Here is a 19,464-nt window from a genome sequence, read left to right as displayed (position 1 = left end):
TAAGAGCAAAAAACTAAACTTATCAAATATCAACTCTCTGTAAATAATTTCATCATTTACTTATTAATGTCAGATTTGTTAAATTTCATGGGATTGTATTATTTTTCAACTTCAGGGTAGTAGAAAGCTTTGTATATTTTCTCCCATAAAAGTAATAGACTCTGCCGGTTCCCCACTGTGAAGGACAACAAACTGCTAAATGTTTAATTACATTGTTTTCATAAACTCTCTTCTCTGTCAGTTGTGGGTCGAATGACTAACAAATTGTTTTATTGTATTCAGGGGAATAGATTTGTGAGACTAGTATTACCAGTAATGAATTCTGTAATTTTATTTTTAATCATTTAAAAAATATTGATAAAATTACCAAATAAATGATTGGGTCACAATTACTAGTGGTATTGCTATATAACAGACATGGGCAAATGCGACTCCGAGAGCCGCATGCGGTCTCGGAGTCGCATTTTTGAGTTTTATGTGGCTCTTGCCGAAAGTGTTAATTTCTGCCTTTTATTATTATTTTTACAGTTTTATTTCCACAATTTTGTGAAAATATGTTTATTAAAAAAATTCAATACTTGTTTTATATTATATAATAAAATCAAGGTACAGAACTGCAGTACAGAGTAAAAAAGTACAGAACTGCAGCTCCCATGCATTTTGCAAAACCTACATTTCGGCTCCCACTGAACTTTTGCTTGCCCACCCCTGCTATATAATGAACATGCAACCCACTGATTCTGCCAGAAGTTGTTTTTTTTCTTTTTTAATTACATTTTTTTTATGAAGAAATCAAAAAATGTACCTTGAAATAAATGGCATTTGAAATTTGGCATGTTATATGGAAACACATTCTGGTAGTTATGTTACTATTCCATTTGCTTTGCTGTGTAATGGTGGGAATTCTGTATGGGGAACATGAAAACTTAATGCGGGCCTGTTCTGGCTTAATGCAGTCTTACTGGTCACTTTTCTGGAGTATAAACTCAGCCTAACTATTTTCATATTTAATCTTATCAGTCCACTTAATAATCAATCTAATATTATATGCAATGTTATTGATACAAAATATGTGTGCATTTGTGTGTTTTTTTAATAATGCCTGTTTTCATTCATTTTAACACTATTAGCTTTTTTAGCTTTTTTTCAGTGTGAACTCTCTTTTCTCACTTTTTTTTATTGCCATGACTGCTTTAAGCCCTGGCTGTGGAGCACATCAGCACTAATTATAACAATATGCATGTCTCTACTATCTTCACCGACTCACTATCTGCACTTAACCTCTTAACTAGCAGAAACCAACATCCAACTGCAGAAAAAATCAGAAGGGATTTACATGCTTCCAGATGACACTTAACTGGATCAGAGCACACCAGGGTGAGCGGGGAAATGAGAGAGCAGATACTCTGGCCAAGGAGGCTGCCATGGACAAATCCCTCTCCATTTCGTATTGCAAACTGAGTCAACGCACGCTCCGCAACTTTCTGCATAAGAGACTCTTACTCTCTGGCAACAAAGCTGGGACCAACATGAAGATCATATAACTCACACCTTTATTCCTAACCTCAAGACATTCCTGCAAAATAGTTGGTACACCTCCAACTACTATGATTCTCAAGTATTCACAAATCACGGAAGGTATGCTGCATATCTGGTCAGGTTTGCTCACGGCACATCGCCACTATGCCCGACTTGCAACGTTGGGGATGGTACTTTACACTACCTAAATGACTGCATGATATTGGATCAGCACAGACTCGAGTTACAACTCTTACTTGTTATGAGTTGTTTATAGAATATAGTATATAATGCATACAGAAAATTTAAACAATTCCTCATAAACTATTGCTCATTGGCACAAGTTATGTTACTTAGTGTTACTTAGTTTAAAACAAGGGGGACATGCACGTACATCTAGACCAGTGTTTCCCAACGTGGAGCCCACGCCCCACAGGGGGGCAATTCGATTTTTAAAGGGGACAATTCAAAATTGGACTCGTCCAGAGTTTAAGTTAACCGTATAGCCTCTGTACGCTATATTTATTGTAAATATTAATTTAAATTAGTTTTAGTTTTCTTTGTTCTTTGTTTTCCTTTCCTTCTAGAACTTTCCTTTTTCCTTGGGGTGGGATTAACAATTCTGGGAACCACTGAGAACAAAGAGATGAATGAATCCCTGATGCCGGTGAAAGAGGAGAAAGGACATTCTTTGCCCAGACCCCGAGGTGGACATATATGAATTGTGGTGTTCCAGGTCACGTTTCGCAATGACTGAAAAGTGCAAGAGACTTTGATGAAAGGATCGGGTTTTATTGTGGTTATGACAAAACAGTGTGGCAATTAAGTGTATATGTTGGGGGGGCATAAGAATTTTAGAAAGGCTTAGGTGGGGCATAGCACAAAAAAGGTTGGGAAGCACTGATCTAGACTATGTCAATCATTAAGATGGATTGTGCTGCTATCTAATGACAGTTTTAGGAATTAACTGCCATTTTTAAAATGCTCTTATTTAACTTGCTTTGTATCATATCCTCAAATCTTGCAACTTAAATTTAATTCACTTCTAATTAAGATAGGTTATGTCCTCAAAGTTTCATCCTTCTAAGTCCAATGACAATGCATTTTAATGATGATTTAGGAGTGACCCCACCTCCACCATCCTCTCCATCTGAAGCCCAATAAACATAACCAAATATATAATTTAATCATGATGTATGCATGTAAATGCTCTGTAGTCATGTATATAGTGGAGGTGGCTGTATCTCACATCCCCATCCTTAATCTAAAAAAAAGCCTAATAAGTATTTTTAATATATCAAAATTATAAGCTTTTACATATGTTTGTGACCTAATATTACTCAAACTCTCAATTTACACCATACTTGTACTGTGTAAATTGTACTATATTACATGAGTTCAGAATTGTGTGGGCAGAAAAATGTGAAAGAACTTTGTTTTATATAATAATTTTGGTTTAAAAGATTTTTTAACTGCAGCATTAGCATTTTATTTTAAGTATTTTATTGATAAAATTAATGTTTGTCTATGTTACCTATTATTATGACATTGCAATTATGTCTATTATTTTTACCTTTTATATTCAAATTACAATAAAGTAAATTTATTTTACTGTAATATGTTTAAATTTATTTATTTTAAATAAATTTAAAGTTTAAATAAATAAATAAATTTAAACATTTCCAGATTAGAATTAATATAAAATTAATTCTAACCTGGAAATGTTTACGATAATTCAGCATTTTTTTTAAAGTTGTATGGATCTTAAAATCACTAAATCTAGAAATAATTTTCATTGACATCACTTGTAATGAAGAAGCTATTAATAATTTTCCTGAAGATAAAGCTTACTAACAAATTTGAAATAAACAGAATATTATGTACCCAGAACCTTTTAAGGTGTGATCACGAACGTTTTGAACTCCCCTTTCGAACAGAAGGAGTTTGAAAACATTCATCTGTCAATATTTATACATGATCACACCTTAAAAGGTTCTGGGTATGTAATTTTTGAAGTAATTCTGGTGTGATGAGTAGTGTTATTTATAAATAGAATAATATATTAATTCAATTAATAATAGTATTATTATTACCCTGTTTTTAAAAGGCTAAGCTTTAGCTAGTACGATACATGATTATTTTAGTGTTGCAAATAGATATAATTAAATTATAAAATTAACAGATCAATTTTTTTACACTGGTTTTTTTATCTGATTATCAAAAATACATTATTTAATAGTAATTAAAAATGAAGTTTGTTCAATGTTTATTGACTTATACATTTTATTCTAGTCTACCATTGATGACATTTTAATATATATTATTTAATATATAAACTCAAGTCATCTAATAAATAAAGTTAATAAAGTTGTATTTTCTTCATTGACTCAATCACTCACTGACATGAATTGTTTGAGTAGAAGCAAACTTAAGGTACAGTCAAAAGGAAATGTCAAATACATTATTATAAAAATCTGAAATCTCAGATTTTTATAATAAAACAGAAGAAATATTTTGTACACTAGATGTTAAACTGAAACCCTCAATGCTCCATAAAATACCATTGTGTCCTTGCAGTTGATTGAGAATTATCTGCGTATTTGTAAATATTAATTTACTCTGTATTATTTTAAAGTATTGGGCTGCAATTTGAAAAAATTGTAGACTATAAATTCCCACTATCGTCTGTCCATCCACCTGTCTTTCCTTAATCTCAAGAATGGAGTTAGATAGATGAAAGACGAGACCAGATATGAAAATCTTAGGGGTGGAAGACCCCAATTAACTATATATGAACATCTGATACAAACCAGATGTCATGTTATTTCAATTCAAACATTTTTCTCCAAAAGGTGTTAGATAGATGACTGGCATGACTCTATTGTTAAAAGAAAAGTATGATGTACAGAGGGAAGCCGCTACTAATTTGAGGTGGCAAATGTATATTTTAAATGAAATAAATTAAAAATTGCAGCCCGGCATTTGATGATATCACAATAAATAATTGCTCGTTTTCTTTTGTCTTCTTATCAATTACTTTTTACTTTATTAAACTTTTAAATCAAACTCATTCAGCTATTTAATCAATAAAATAAATGAATAATAAAACTAAATATCTAAGTTTCATCAGAATTTCTTGGAAACAAAAATTAGCAGTAACCTGCAGAAAATTTGGAAGCATTTGGGTGGTAGGCAACTGTCATTATGCCTCTGCATTTATTTTCTGTGTTTTGGGATAATGAGTACTAGGTACTATACATACAGTACAGTAAATGAAACTTTGGTATTTTTCTGTGTATTTACAACAAATGTTTGAAGCAATGACCACCAATTTCATTACACAGAGCACAATGATGAACCACATCTTGTTGTAATCTCTTGAAGAATGTTTGTTGTTTTCTGATAGTATCAAAAGCTGAAATAATACAGAATAAATCTGCAGATATTGGAAGTAAGACACCCTCTCAAACCCCCAGTTATGGGCACCAACTCAAAGGGGTCAAAACACATTCAGACTATTTGAATTGGTACTCATGCCCCTAGTAGTTTTTTCCTCAGTTTCATACACCATACTCTTTACATATCCTCAGAAAAAAGTTGGGAAGTAGTGAGTCTAAATTTTCTTCAAGCTGTAGCTCCACTAATATTTATTTTTGATCTCAGGTTCCTCATAAAAAATGCTCACCTTATCAACTTCTACCACCCCCTAAATTTATGGCACATTAAACATCAGTGTTGCCACTTTTTTAAAATTGCTGACCTGGACATTTTAAAATTAAGGTGTTATACTTAGAAATAAAAAAAATTAGGTTTTTTTTATTGTGAGTAGAAAATAAATATTTTTTTAATTAAAAGGTAAACATGTATATGATATAATGTTAATGTAATACAATAATCACATTTGGCATATTCAAAAGTAATTAATAACAGTCCGATGTCAATATTAATTGCGAAAATAATACATAAAAGTAAGAATAATAAATAATACCACATACCAACATTAATAATAATGTATCTGATACAATATACAATATAAATATAGAAATTTGAAAACTAGAAGAACTGAACAATGCGCATGCCAGTTTTAAACCAGTTAGGGACTTGTGTTGGAACAAACCTAATATTTGCAAGTTAGAATTTTAAAAGTACATTTTCTGTTGCTCTTGACCAGTAGTCAAGTGGTTCTGTTCCCTGAACACTGGAAGTTTGGTTGTCGGTCTGTGCCTGGCCAGGATGGGCTGGTTATGTGGTTTTCCAGGTTTTCTCCACATCTGTAACACCTAAATAGGGGCTAGTTACCCTTAAAAGACCTCCCAGAAGGCATTCCCCTAGGTAGATCGCTCAAGTGTTGCATTGCCATAACTTAATAAACAAACTGTTACTCTTAACCTAGGGATAAGGTGGGATAAGTTTGGATGGGGGTGAGTCTTTAACTGTTAAAATAAAATAGTCCCAAATATTTTTATAAATTTATTTTGTTTCATCATAATTTCACAATTTCTATGAAAACCAGGCATATTAATAATTAATCCAGACCATGAATTTAAAAACTGGCTTGTCCAGGTGAAAACTGGCCTGGTGGCAATGCTACTAAACATCAACACCCTATAATAATATATTTCTTGAATTAGCACCCAGTGCTTACTCATTTCTATAGGTCAAAATCCCTTCCACTTATTCATGGAAATATCATATATATATATATAAAGAAATACACATTGAAAAGTCACACACAACCAACTAGAATTTATGATATGTGATTTATATTCTACAAATCATATATCATAAATTGCACTCTCCCACCACGACCAGGTGGTGACCACGGGAGAGTTATTATTATTATTATTATTATTATTTTCTTTCTTTTGAAGATTTAATAAAAAATTTCAAGTACTTACAGCATTATTTTGATTTAAAAAGATGTCTTAATCTTCATGTACTGTGATAGTAGTTATATATTTATTAAATTTTTAAAAATTATTTTCATGTTTAATAGTTTGAAATGAAAATGGTTCCTATCTGGACCATAATAATGGCAATGCATCAGGTTCCATTATAGGGCAATTCTATTATATCTTTTAAAATTTACTATCTTAATTTGTCAAAGTAATTTTTTTTTAATTAAAAAATTTTTAATTTTATAAATTATCAGGAGTGAAAAATATTTTCAGGACTTAACATTTCCCTAGAACAATACTCAAAACTTTTTTGAAAATTATTGCATATTAATACACAAAATAAAACATTTTTTTACAAATGAATAATTACTATTATGTAATGTAGAGAAATTAAATTGAATCATACAAATAATTAATAGGCCTGCCATACAATTTGCTGTGCAACACTAAGCTAAACTGATAAATTAATAAAAAAAAATTTTTAAAGTAAAAGAGAACTATTTATAGTTATAGGACATCATATACAATTATAAACTTGATGTAATATGTTGATTAATGGAAATAAAAATGAAATCATCACTGATGCCATGAATAATATATTTCTAGTATGGGGGCACCAATTAGCAGACGTTTTAACATATAAGAATGCAAAATTTCTTGATGACAGTGGTTAGGTAATTGTTTTCTGAAAAGTTAAAAAATTTCTTCAAAAAGTTGAACTTTTTTTAGAGGTTTTAACTGATATTTTCATTATTATTATTATTTTTTTAAATATGACTATATTTTTATTGTTTTAAAATATATTGCAAAATAAAAAATACTAACATCAAAATATATCTACAAAAAAATATAAAAAATAATAATAATTCTTACAAAAGGATGATAAAAACTTCTATGTAACTAATTTATGCTAATGTAATGTAGATAAAGGCTATGTAGCTAAAAACTTTTTCTGAATTGCCTTGTTAATCAAGGCAATTCAGAAAAAGTTTTTAAATACAATTTATTAATTTTCTAATTTTCTGTGTTAGAACAAGAGAATATTTTGTTTTAATTTGAGCTGACACAAAATTTCACTCATTAAACAATGTCAAAAAGAATTTTGAAATAAAAAATGAAATTTTCTTTTTTGTTTATTTTTAAAGCTTTGATTTAGTTTCTATTTTTAGAAAAAAAAAACATGGTTTGGTAAGCAAGACCAACTTGTCTTTATGAAAGTAAATAACCACATAAGTAGGCAGTGATGTATAACAATTGATCAAACTGATGGGAAGTAATTAACATTCCAATTTTACTTTTAAAATACAGGATTTCCATATTTTGGCAAATTTCCCAATTAATGTCTATAGACTTAACTGACATATTACTCCAGTTTATAATGTTTACAGTTACTGCTGGGATACTATTTTTTTTTATTGCAAAATTTCCTCTGAACTCATTTGCATGATTGGACATATTCTACACCCCTGTAAATTTTTTGTCCTAAATATTTGTTTCACATGTAGGTGTACCTGCAGTTTCACATCAATATAATCATTTGAACAAATCAGATCAATATAATTGGTTATTGGATATTTACTTAAATTGTTGTTTACAACAATTTAACTGTACTCAAAGAACTATAATTAATAAACACAAAAGTGCTTTTTCTAAAAAGATTTAATATTGATTTTATAGCTTTCTGCAGGTACACCTACAGAAAGTATAACATTACAGGTGTGTAGTAATGTTGAAGAAAAATCAAATAAAGTTTATGTTTTAATTAAAATGTTGTAGTTTGAGCATCATTTGAACAAGTCAGATCAATATAATCAGGAAGATAGAGAAATCATTTATCAGACAAAAATTCCAAAAGTAAACAAATTTGAATTAGTACTATACAAATGTTTAGAAACTTTACTATAAATTCTTATTCATATTTACATTAGAACTCAAAATTTCATCAAATACATTCATTTGTTAAGAATTTTCCATTATATTAATAACAATTCTGTCATTTCTCATTAACATTAAAACACGCTAGATTTTCCAGTAGTGATATTTGGTCGCCATCTGCATGTTACGCAAGCGCTTCACATGTAAGAATATAACTCAATTAACAACTTAACTTCAAAATTATACATTTTTGAAGTCTGTTATAACTGGACTAATTTTGATAACATATATAATAAACTTGGTAGAATCATGTCGGCACTCAGAATAACACTACAACTTACGTTCAGCACAACACCGCTGAAAGGTTGCCAACCCCTGGTTTATATAATTATGTTAATCTTGAAGTATTTTAATCATGTTTTTCATATAATAATGTAAAAAATAAGGGAGATTATAAAAAAACCAAAATTTTTAATTGTGTTATGTGTTAGTTGAAAAATTGTAGAATTAAAATCCAGCTGAGGAGGACAGCATTGTTTTCTTTGTTGTCAAAATGCATAATGGTCTTTTGCATGTTTAATTGTTTAATAAGTTTAATTTTTGAATAAACGCAGGCTAGTATATGATATGTCTATTGGTTGTGTTTTGAACCAAATGTTTAAATGATTATTTGTGAAATATTTTTAATCTTTTAACTTTGTTAAAAATAAATGGTAAATTATTTCAGAAAATAATGTATTTCTGAAAGTTTATTTCTTTTGAATTTAATTAGATTGAATTGGATACACCATAGGAGGAACATCTGATATCATTCATTTGCAGCAATTCAACACTGACATTTCCTAACAAAAGCTAACTTTCGCTTGGAATTAAATCACAATATATAAAATATTAATAATTTACTACTTATAATTTTATTTTTTTAAAATTTACTGGTAAATTTGACAACTTATCCAAAAAAACTAATTGTTGCTATTTTAATTTGCCACCATTTGCAGTAATTTTACTTTATTTTTCAAAGGAATGACTCAAAGAAATCTCATATTTAATATATTTTTAATTAAAATTGTTTAAATGGCTTTTTTCAATCATTACTACTACACATTTTCAGAAAAAAAATCAACATATTGTCAAACCTAAGATTGTACCTAAAACAAAAGTAGTGAAAAATAAGACCATTCTTAAAGAACGTAAATAGTCAATTATACAAGATGGTAAGTTACAGTACACATTTTAGTCAATCTGACAATGTTGGATAATTGGCTATCTATTAGAATTTAAGTTTTTACATATTTTAAATGTAAACAGAACAAGAATATGATTAAAAACAATATAATTTTATGCTAAAATTGCTTGAAATGCATATGGTAGTTCATATTCCAATGAAACTTAAATAAGCAAGTAAGTATGCATTACACTATAGAATATTGCAATGCTAAACACAAGTCACACAGTCAGAAATTTTTAAACACAACTATATACAGAAACAGCAAGTAAACTAAATTGTTCTGTAGGTATGTCTTGACCCTGGCCTGTCATAGCACTGGGACCAGTGTTAACTGAGTTGGATATATTTCTCCAAAACTGTAACAGTAATAATACTAAAAGATACTGAATTTATTTTTCTAAGATGTAAGAAAAAAACACTAAATCTCAATTATTAATTCACATTATCTCTGTTTATTTAATTAACAATGTTTGGAAATTTGATGATCTGCTGTATTGATAAGTATTAAATAATAACTAATTTATTAATCTAAATTAAACTTATTGTTTATAAAATTTCATAATAAAAGAATTTATATGACTGCTTTCTGCATTAATTTTTAGCACCAGGACCACCAGGAGGTGGACCGCCTACAGGTCAAACTGTTCCTCGTGGTCCACCAGGACCTTCTGGAACTCCTGTGACAACTGCATTGGCTCCTACTCAGACAGGACCGTCCATGGCAGTGGTGCCTCAGGGGGCTCAGGCCTCATCTCCAGATCTTCCTGTTTTCACTTGTCCTCGTAGACCTAATGTGGGTACTGAAGGTAGACCAATCATGTTGCGTGCCAATCATTTTCAAATCACTATGCCTCATGGCTTCCTTCATCATTATGATGTCACTATAACTCCTGATAAGTGCCCTCGTAAAGTTAATCGGTAAGTTTAGAATATTTTTTTTCATTTACAAGAATTATTTTGGTTTAAATAGATATTAAATCAAACATAGTAGTATCACATTGATATTGTATTGTACAGAGTGGCCTAAAAATCAGTCAGTTGAGATATAACTTAAGAATGATTGAAACCAGTATGAAGAAGCTGCATGTTGTTTATGATTTATTATAGTTACTATTGGAAGTGAATGAATTGTGAACAACATGTAACTGCTTCACACTGGTTGTAGCTATTCTTAAAATAATTTTAAAAATATATAACAGTTTATTTTATATCTATACTGTATTTTGAGCTGTATTATGAATTATTTTGTTAAGAATTTTCTGTTTCACTATCATTTACTTTTATTTTATATGTGCTGTAAAGTTCATGTTTTTAAAATGAAAAATTGTCTCATCATTCAGCTTGAAACTTTAGTCAATCTGATGATATAAATGTGTAATATTAACTTATTTTATCATCTTTTGTTTTTGAAGGAGCAATTTTGATAGATTTATTAAAGAAAAGAACTCTTAACTACTTTTGAAGTTCATAAAACTTTACACTTTATTATGCACAAAAAATAAAAATTGTTTTTTAAGATAACTTATTTAATTATCATAAAGACATTTTCAAGCTATTTTTGAACCATCATCAGTTACAAGAAATACTTCTAGAACAGCTTTTTAAACTTTCATAGTTTGAAAATTGAATAAACATTGTTATGAAGTCAAATAATTTATTTTTTTTTTAAATTTGTTTGAAATAGTTATAATAAGATTTTACAAAATATTTGTTTATTTAAATTAATAAATAATTTAAAATTTATATATACAGTAGAATCTCGTTTTAATGGATCACGAAATAATGGATTTTTTTCTCCGGGTCCCATCAAATCAATGTAATTTTACCTCTTTTTAGCAGTTCCGTAACTTGGAATAATGGATTTTTTCTAGCTCCGTTTTTGGTAAACATCATATTTTTTTCAACCTTTAAGTAATAATTGGATGTTTCTGGATTCTGAATTAAAAAGAAAAATACATTGCACACTGAGCAAACTAAGCACATAATTATCATGATTCTCACTGATAACGTTGCAACCAACCACTAGTGCCCTCCTGTAGGGCGTTGATTAGTGGAGAAAAACTACTTTCAGCTTAACACTTCCAGATATATGTGTGTACAACAAAGGTGTGCTGCACCTTTGTTGCAGACATGTGTTCAGGAATATTGCATCTTGAAATCGTGCTCACGTAACAGTAACATTTCATACTGACAATGTCACCATAAGAAGCCCAGAAATGTTGTCATCAAAGCAAACCAAGTCGCTTTGTCCCTTATAATGTGTAGTTTCTGTCAGCTTTGTTACAGCATAATGTACAATTTTGTAATAAATATGTTTATATAAAATAAAGAATAGGCATCTCAAGAGACTGAATAATTTCAAGTACGGGTGTTTTTTATGGTGGGGTTTAAAAAACGAAAATTTTTTCAAATAGCAGATATTTTCCTGGGAGTGTGAGAAGTCTGTTGTTTGCAATATAATTGATTTTCAGAACAACAGATGAGTTTTGGTGTCCTGAGCAATCCATTAACCTATTAATAACACACTTAAAACTGATCTCCAGCAATCCTGCAACACTTTTGCATCATTGGTATTAACTTTTGTATATTGTTATTTTGCTATCACATATGTATAAATTTGTTATAAAACCCGTAGGAGGAAGTTCACACTACATTTTTAGATAATTGTAGACTTATCCTGTGTATCATTACTGCTGTTTTTGATACCCATAACATTAACAAGTATTGCAAAAGCCAACATTAGCAGTTGGCTTTTGCAGTAGCTTTATAATGTTCCTTAATTCTCATTTCTGTAATCTTGAAGTGGAGCTTATGTAAAAATAATTCTTTATTTAATGATAGTCTTATCATATAAACTCCTGCACTTGACATTTTATCTAACATTCATTTATCATTACTAATTTTCCCCATTATCATATTATTTCTCATAATTAAAGTATTTTTTAATTTGAAAATTCATCATAAAAGATTTTTATTACATCATACTGAGATACAAAGCTGATTTTTATTTTTCAAACAATTTCTTAATGATTGAAATAAAAAAATTAAGTTGTGCTTATTTAAAATATAAAATCTGAATTTTTATATGTGAAAATGACCTTTTCTTTGAGGCTACAGTCCAGCAACATCATGTAAATGGAAACAATGCCCTTTGGTAAATTAGCTAAATTCACAATAAAATAATTAAATGAAGTAAATGTTTAAAATCTTAGCAGACGGTATTTAATTTAAAAAAATTATTATTTATTAATTTACTTCATTCATTGTATTTATTTAATTTTTTCCCATTTGTATTAATTATTAATATTTTCATAAAAATATTAGAACTTAATGATAACTTTGTAGTAATAAAATTGTCCTTTTTAGTTTATTCATAAAAAGTCTTTTGAAAATAAATTGCAGCTAGCATATTTATATTTGATCTTTTGTTGGAGTGCAATTTGAAAAAATTATAGATGTATAATTGTGAGGTAGGTTTGCTCTTTCAAAAAGCATTTATGGAAAATGAAATTATAAAGAATTTTTTTTAATAACTGTAATAGTTAAGTAAAAATTTTTGAAAACATTTAAGAAAACTGAATATCTGTTGTCATAAATGGAATGCAGATTGAAAGATGATATTCATAGTGTATCTCTAAACTTTTTAAAATAGAATTCAACAATTTTATAACTAAATTACAAATATATATTATATATATGTGATAATAAAGTCATACTCCTACAGTCCTTATTTGTTGATGATTTTAGGTAAAGTGTACGTAATACAGGAAAATCAAAGCAATTCTTTGATTTTGCTGTATTACATGCACTCTAGGTCATCAACAACTAAGAATAAAAACTGTTTTCCTACATTTTTAATTCTAATCTATAATTAACATTATTTTTCTTCAAAATAATTTGAAATTATTTTATATTAAGTGTATTTTAAATATAAATTGTTACACACTTGTAGAATAGTCTCTTTATATTATTCAACTAAATGTTTATACTAAAACATCTATTAAATTTTATTTAGGGAAATTATAGAAACCATGGTTGGTGCATACATAAAAATATTTGGCAACCAAAAACCTGTTTTTGATGGAAGAAAAAATATGTACACTAGAGATGATCTTCCTATTGGAAAAGACAAAGTAAGTTTAACCAATTTTTAACCAATGATATTATATATTAATATGTTGTTTAAAGAAAAAATTTTTGAATTTTATCACTGTACAATTATTTTTACAATATCTATTTTAGATAATTGAGTCTATCTTTTTATGTTTTTAATTCTTTAATTTGAAATTATAAGAAGTCGTCATTGATATTCAGTAATGCAAATAAAATTATGCAATTATCAACTAGTTAGTTGTATAATAAAATTTCAATAAAATATTCTGTATTAATGCTGTTCCACATTGCAAAGAAATACACATTGATCCTATTAGAATAATTAGGATAAATATTATATATATATATATCAGCAGTGGCCAGACATTTTAGAACTTGAGCCATATATTGTAAACAGAATTCATTGAAGAGCCACATATACGTATATACATACTTTTCCACAGCTAAAGACAAATTTGGTCAGTTCTTATATAGTAAAATAAACAGTATTAACAGAATTTTGAAAAAATCACATTTATTAATTAACTTGCATGACAATAAAAAAAATCACATTGATACATAAAGCTTTAAAAGATTGCACCACTATTAAAAATAATAACAATAAATCGACTGAATAATGCAAAAACAAAATACAAAACAAAATCATTTAATATTTAGTCTTTACTAGTTGAAGGTTGAATTTGTAAATTGGAAACTAATTTTGGATAATTTGGTGTGTAATTTGTAATGGCACTTCCGAGCAATTCATTTAAATGGGAATTGGTAAGCTGCGAACAAAATTTCGATTTAATAAATTTCATATTAGAATATAAAGATTCAACTTCATACGTTGACCCAAATAATGATAACAGTCGACATGCTGCATTTTTTAAGTGGCCATAATTACAATTATTTTTTCTATTAATGTTTTTACGTATTATGTTATTTAATAAATATTACATTTATTTTTTAATAAATAATGTATAACGCTGCCATATTTTTATTTCAAACAATATATTATTTATTTTATATTATCCTGGAATCATACATAAAAAATAATAAAAGCAAAATTAAAATAAAAACAAATTTGGTATAAATTTAAGTATCTTGCAGTGAGCTGCAAGTATACTAGAAAAGAGCTGCATGTGGCTCAAGGGCCACAGTTTGGCTACCGTGGATATATATATTGATTTATATATTGATATAATATTTAATTATATTATATATATAAATCAATATTTATTACAATTTATATATTTATTTAATCAAATATCTAAAAGTCAAGATTTTCTTCATGCTATATTTTGACTAGACTTTAAAACTAAGCACAGTATAGTCTTTAAGCTGAATTTCACTTAGTCCAAATCAATTTTGTTTGTTTTTCTGATTTATTAGTTCATTTTTAATAATTGTATAATCTGCAATTTATATTTGTTTAAATACAGTTTGAAAGGGATGCATATTTTATATATAAGAATATAGTAATATATTTCAAAAAATTTATTTAAATTTTATTTTTGAGTTAAATGGAAAAAAAAAACAAAAAATTTATTAATATTTTTACACTGTAATTGTCTTATACTTCAATTAATAAGTGGAATAGATTCAATAAATATATTCTTGATTTATTCAGAAAATTTCAAATAAAAATAAAATTTTCTTATACTTGTAGCAAACAGTATCTGTCATTTTCTATAGTCTTTATTAATAAGGTAGTAGACTCAGTAAAATAATAATTCTGGTTTTAAAATGTATTTTAAATGTATGAATAAATCTTTGCAATTCTTTCATTTTTAGAGTTTAGGAATTTTATTGATTATATGCTATTATTGTCAAAAAAGTCAGTTATATGCAAATCTAAAATAAACTCTCATTAAATCACTGTTTGATTATTTGAGCAAATTTCAGAAGCTATCTAATTATTTAATTTAGGCCTTTTAAGTTTAATTTTCTATCATTATTTGCTGTAATACTATATTTTCTTGATTAGACACACTATGACAAATTAAATTTTAAGGTTTTCTTTTTAATAGAAGGAAAAATTTGCTGATAATGAATTTATATTAAGTTTTGTTAAGTAACAAAAGTTAGAAAAATGATACAAATGACATGAAATAAGTAATTTTTGCAGCTGTATTCCATTTTATTATGTATATATGAGGGGTGTCCAGAAAATAAAGAATATTTGCACATTGTACTTAGCACAGGTAAATTACTGCCATTAATTCAATGGTCAGTTTGTTCTGTAATGTTTTAGCTTAGTACCTGTAGAGTTTTGATAACGGCAGGCTTATTGTTATTGTTTTGTCAAGGGTTAAAATGTGTACAAAAATTGAAAGCCCACCAAGTGTGTTGTTCATTTTCTAAATGCAAAAAAGTTTATCCTGTAGAAATTCATAAACAAATCACAGAAGTGTATGATGAATGAAACAAGTCTGAGAAAATGGTGTAACGTTTAATCAAGGAAAATAATTTGCAATCACACTCTACTGCAGCCACTCAAGCTGTGCTCAGAAATTTGGCTGAGATGATTTTGACCACTCACCATAAAATCCTAACCTTGTTTCTAGTAACTTTCACTTCTTTCCCAAGCCAAAAGAGTTTTTGGGTGGATTTGGGATGTTTTGGAATGGATGAGAAGTGAAAACTGGTGGTGGAAGACTATGACAAAGAAATACAAAAACTAGTGTCATGCTATAACAAGTGATTTAATTGTAATGATCACTATGTAGTAAAGTAACTGGTCTTGTACTAATTACTTAGTAATAATAGAAAAAAGTTTTATTGTCTTTTTTACTTTTTTATAGCCAAACATTCTTTACTTTCTGGATGCTCCTCATATAATAATTATTCATTCATTATATCCTGTATCACAATGTAATCATGAAGACATCATAAATGTTAAAAGAGGAATCAGTTTGAAATTTCTTTCTGCATAGAATTTAATATATTTTTATTAAGCATTCATAAACAACAAATATTTGAAATATTTGTAACAAAATAAGGAGCCTATATGATTTCACTTTGTATTTTTTTAATTCAGTATTTTTCAGGTACAGTACAATGTATCAGTGCATCAATATATGATTAAAAAATTGTAGACAAATTTCTATTGTTGTCTGTCTGTCCGTCTTTCCTTAATCTCAAGAATGGAGTAAGATAGATGAAAATCAAGACTAGATATGGAAAGCTTAGGAACCAGAGACCCCAATTAACTATATATGAACTTTTGGTTTGCACTGGAAGTCACATTATTTCAATTCAAAAATTTTCCCTTGAACAGAGTTAGATAGATGACTGGCACAACTCTCTTAACAGGAAAAGTATGATATACAGGAGAAGACACTACTAAAAAATTGAGAACATTGTGACAAAAAATTGCAATTCAGCATTGTGACAATGTCACAATAAATAGTTGCTCGTTAGTTATGAGAATTTATAAAGGTATTTTAAAAATTAATATTAATCGTTAAAAAATGAATCACTAATTTTGATAATCACATATAGAAAGGTATAGCATATCCATGGCAGAAAAATAAGTAGGAAGCAGATTCAAAAATAGGAACAAAAGATGATTTGTTTTAGTATTAGATTTTAATAATTTTAATTTTATTTCATTTTGTGTTTCTAAAATTTGCAAAATATATTTCTTTAGTCAACAGTGAATTTTAATTAGTAGAAAAACATATCAGTAGTGTGACATGTAATTTGGAATAAACATTATTAAAAAGACATTTCAGTTGCTAATTAAAATTGACATCAACATTTGTTTTTGAATTATTATTATTATTTTTTAATGAAGCTAATTACCCTCCTCCTAATAATTAGTAGTTACAACAAAATACAAGCCTGATGGAACATGAATAAAATAGAAACTTGTTAAAATAGAAAAAAAAAAAAACTTTGGAAGAGTGATTTTCTATTTTGGAGGCTTGTATATTTTAGAAACAGAAGAGATCTTTGAGTATGAAGAACACAATATAACCTGTATAAAGTGGAAAATTAAGATTCCACTTGTGGACAAATAAGTAAAATTTCCTTTAGGTATAATGATCACTGTAGAATGTGACAAACCTTTACAGAGAAATAAAAGTAAAAATAAGTGAGAATAAGCTAAAAGTTAATTTGTCTTGTATTGACTAAAGAGTAGTTACTAAATAACTAGTATCTACTATTTAAGAGCAAGTTGATTAACATTGTTGGTAATTACAGAGTCTGTATATTAAAATTTCTCAGTCAGATCTTAGAACAACCTGGCCTCTGTATTATTGTAATGCAATTATAATTTTTGATGGTAGAATGAGACACTAGTTCTTGGATCTCAAATCTAATTTACTGTTATGTAAAAGAATCTCATGATTTCAGTATTCAAATACTTAGTGCAAGTTCTTGGAAACTACAAATATTTTTTAGAATTGAATTCTTCTCAATTCTTGCATTCAAATACCTCAACCTTTAGTTGAAATTAATTAATGCATTATAATTTATTAAAATTAAAGTTACATAATGATATAAAAGTATGTTAGGCTGTTTAAATTTTTGGTGAATAGAAATTTGTTTTTCTTTATCTATACTTTTCAAAATTGGGATGAATAAATTAATTAATTGATCCCAATAATCAATTAATTAATTAGTTAATGCAAAATTTTTAAAAATTGTTTTTTATACATAAATATACCATATAAAACTTTCACATTTTATATCCAAATGTAAAAAATAACAACTTAATTTGTTACCTTAATTTAATATATCATGTTATTTTATAAAGTTATCAGGTAAACTTAATATTAATATTTAATATATAATTTTTACTTATTTTGAATTTTATCTTATTGAAAGTAAAAATTTTAAATTCATTTTCAATAGGTAGAACTTGAAGTTACACTCCCTGGTGAAGGCAAAGATAGAGTATTCAGAGTGAGCATTAAATGGATGGCAAAAGTTAGTTTATATGCTTTGGAAGAAGCACTTGGTGGAAGGTCACGACTTATGCCTTCTGATGCCATTCAGTCATTAGATGTAGTTATGAGGCATCTTCCCAGTATGACGTGAGTTTTTAAACAATAAATTTCAATATTTTTTAAATATATAAATCCTATTTTTAAGTTGCCAGTCTTTTAGAATTTTTTTTTTCCATAAAAATTCTTTTTGCCAAAAATTTATGAATTAATTTCAGATCATTCTTGAGATAAATACTGTAGATCATTATCTATAGTCATTTATATATTTCCTTTGATTGTTAGGATATATAAGTGGTCCTGATTTTGAACAGCTTTTCTGTACATAATACCTTTATAATTTAAATCACTTCTCCTATGTCAAATTCACACTTTTCTGTAGTTTTCATCTAAAGCTTAAAAATTTCAAATTATTGTGCTGTAGTGTTTCCTGCCACATTGCCACAGTTTTAATATCTTATTGCCATAATTATTCATGGAAAGTGTAAAATTTAATTTTAATATCTGTCTTTTGTTTTAATATGTACTTTTAAAATTTTAAATGTTTTGAGCATTGTAATGTATTCACTATAAAAAAAGAAACTTTTTTGCTTTAATGAGAAATTTTATCCTTTTTCTTTTTAACTCTCAGAATAGGAATGCTCATATAACTTGCTGCTTTATTGTTCAGTTTTTGGACATTTGACTTTTGTACACACTTTTAGGAACACTACATTTGAAAGTCAAAAGCAGTTAATCAAATGTTTGTCTTAGTGTATAGTACATATTTTAACTTACTATATATGTAAAACACTTCCAAATTACTTCTAGTATACTAAAACATCTTAAAAACAATGTGGCATTAACAACACAGTGAACTGAGAAGAACTGGACTCAAATTGACAAACTATGATAG

At 27.8% G+C, this 19,464-nt stretch overlaps 1 protein-coding gene across 1 annotated transcript in view; it reads left to right on the top strand.

Annotated features, from left to right (window-relative positions):
* LOC136976253 (protein argonaute-2-like) overlaps positions 1-19,464 on the top strand; it is a 104,963-nt gene that overhangs the window by 11,959 nt on the left and 73,540 nt on the right. The window contains exons 2-4 of the mRNA XM_067271476.1: positions 10,122-10,437; positions 13,535-13,652; positions 18,478-18,659. Of these exons, the coding sequence (XP_067127577.1) occupies positions 10,122-10,437; positions 13,535-13,652; positions 18,478-18,659 (616 nt within the window). The remainder of the gene's footprint in view (positions 1-10,121; positions 10,438-13,534; positions 13,653-18,477; positions 18,660-19,464) is intronic.

This window comes from Centruroides vittatus, unplaced genomic scaffold (assembly GCF_030686945.1).
Source record: "Centruroides vittatus isolate TY-2023 unplaced genomic scaffold, ASM3068694v2 contig_4, whole genome shotgun sequence".
Classification (NCBI taxonomy): Eukaryota; Metazoa; Arthropoda; class Arachnida; order Scorpiones; family Buthidae; genus Centruroides; species Centruroides vittatus.
Note: the sequence above shows the minus strand (reverse complement) of the source record. Positions and strands in the feature narration are given on the sequence as shown.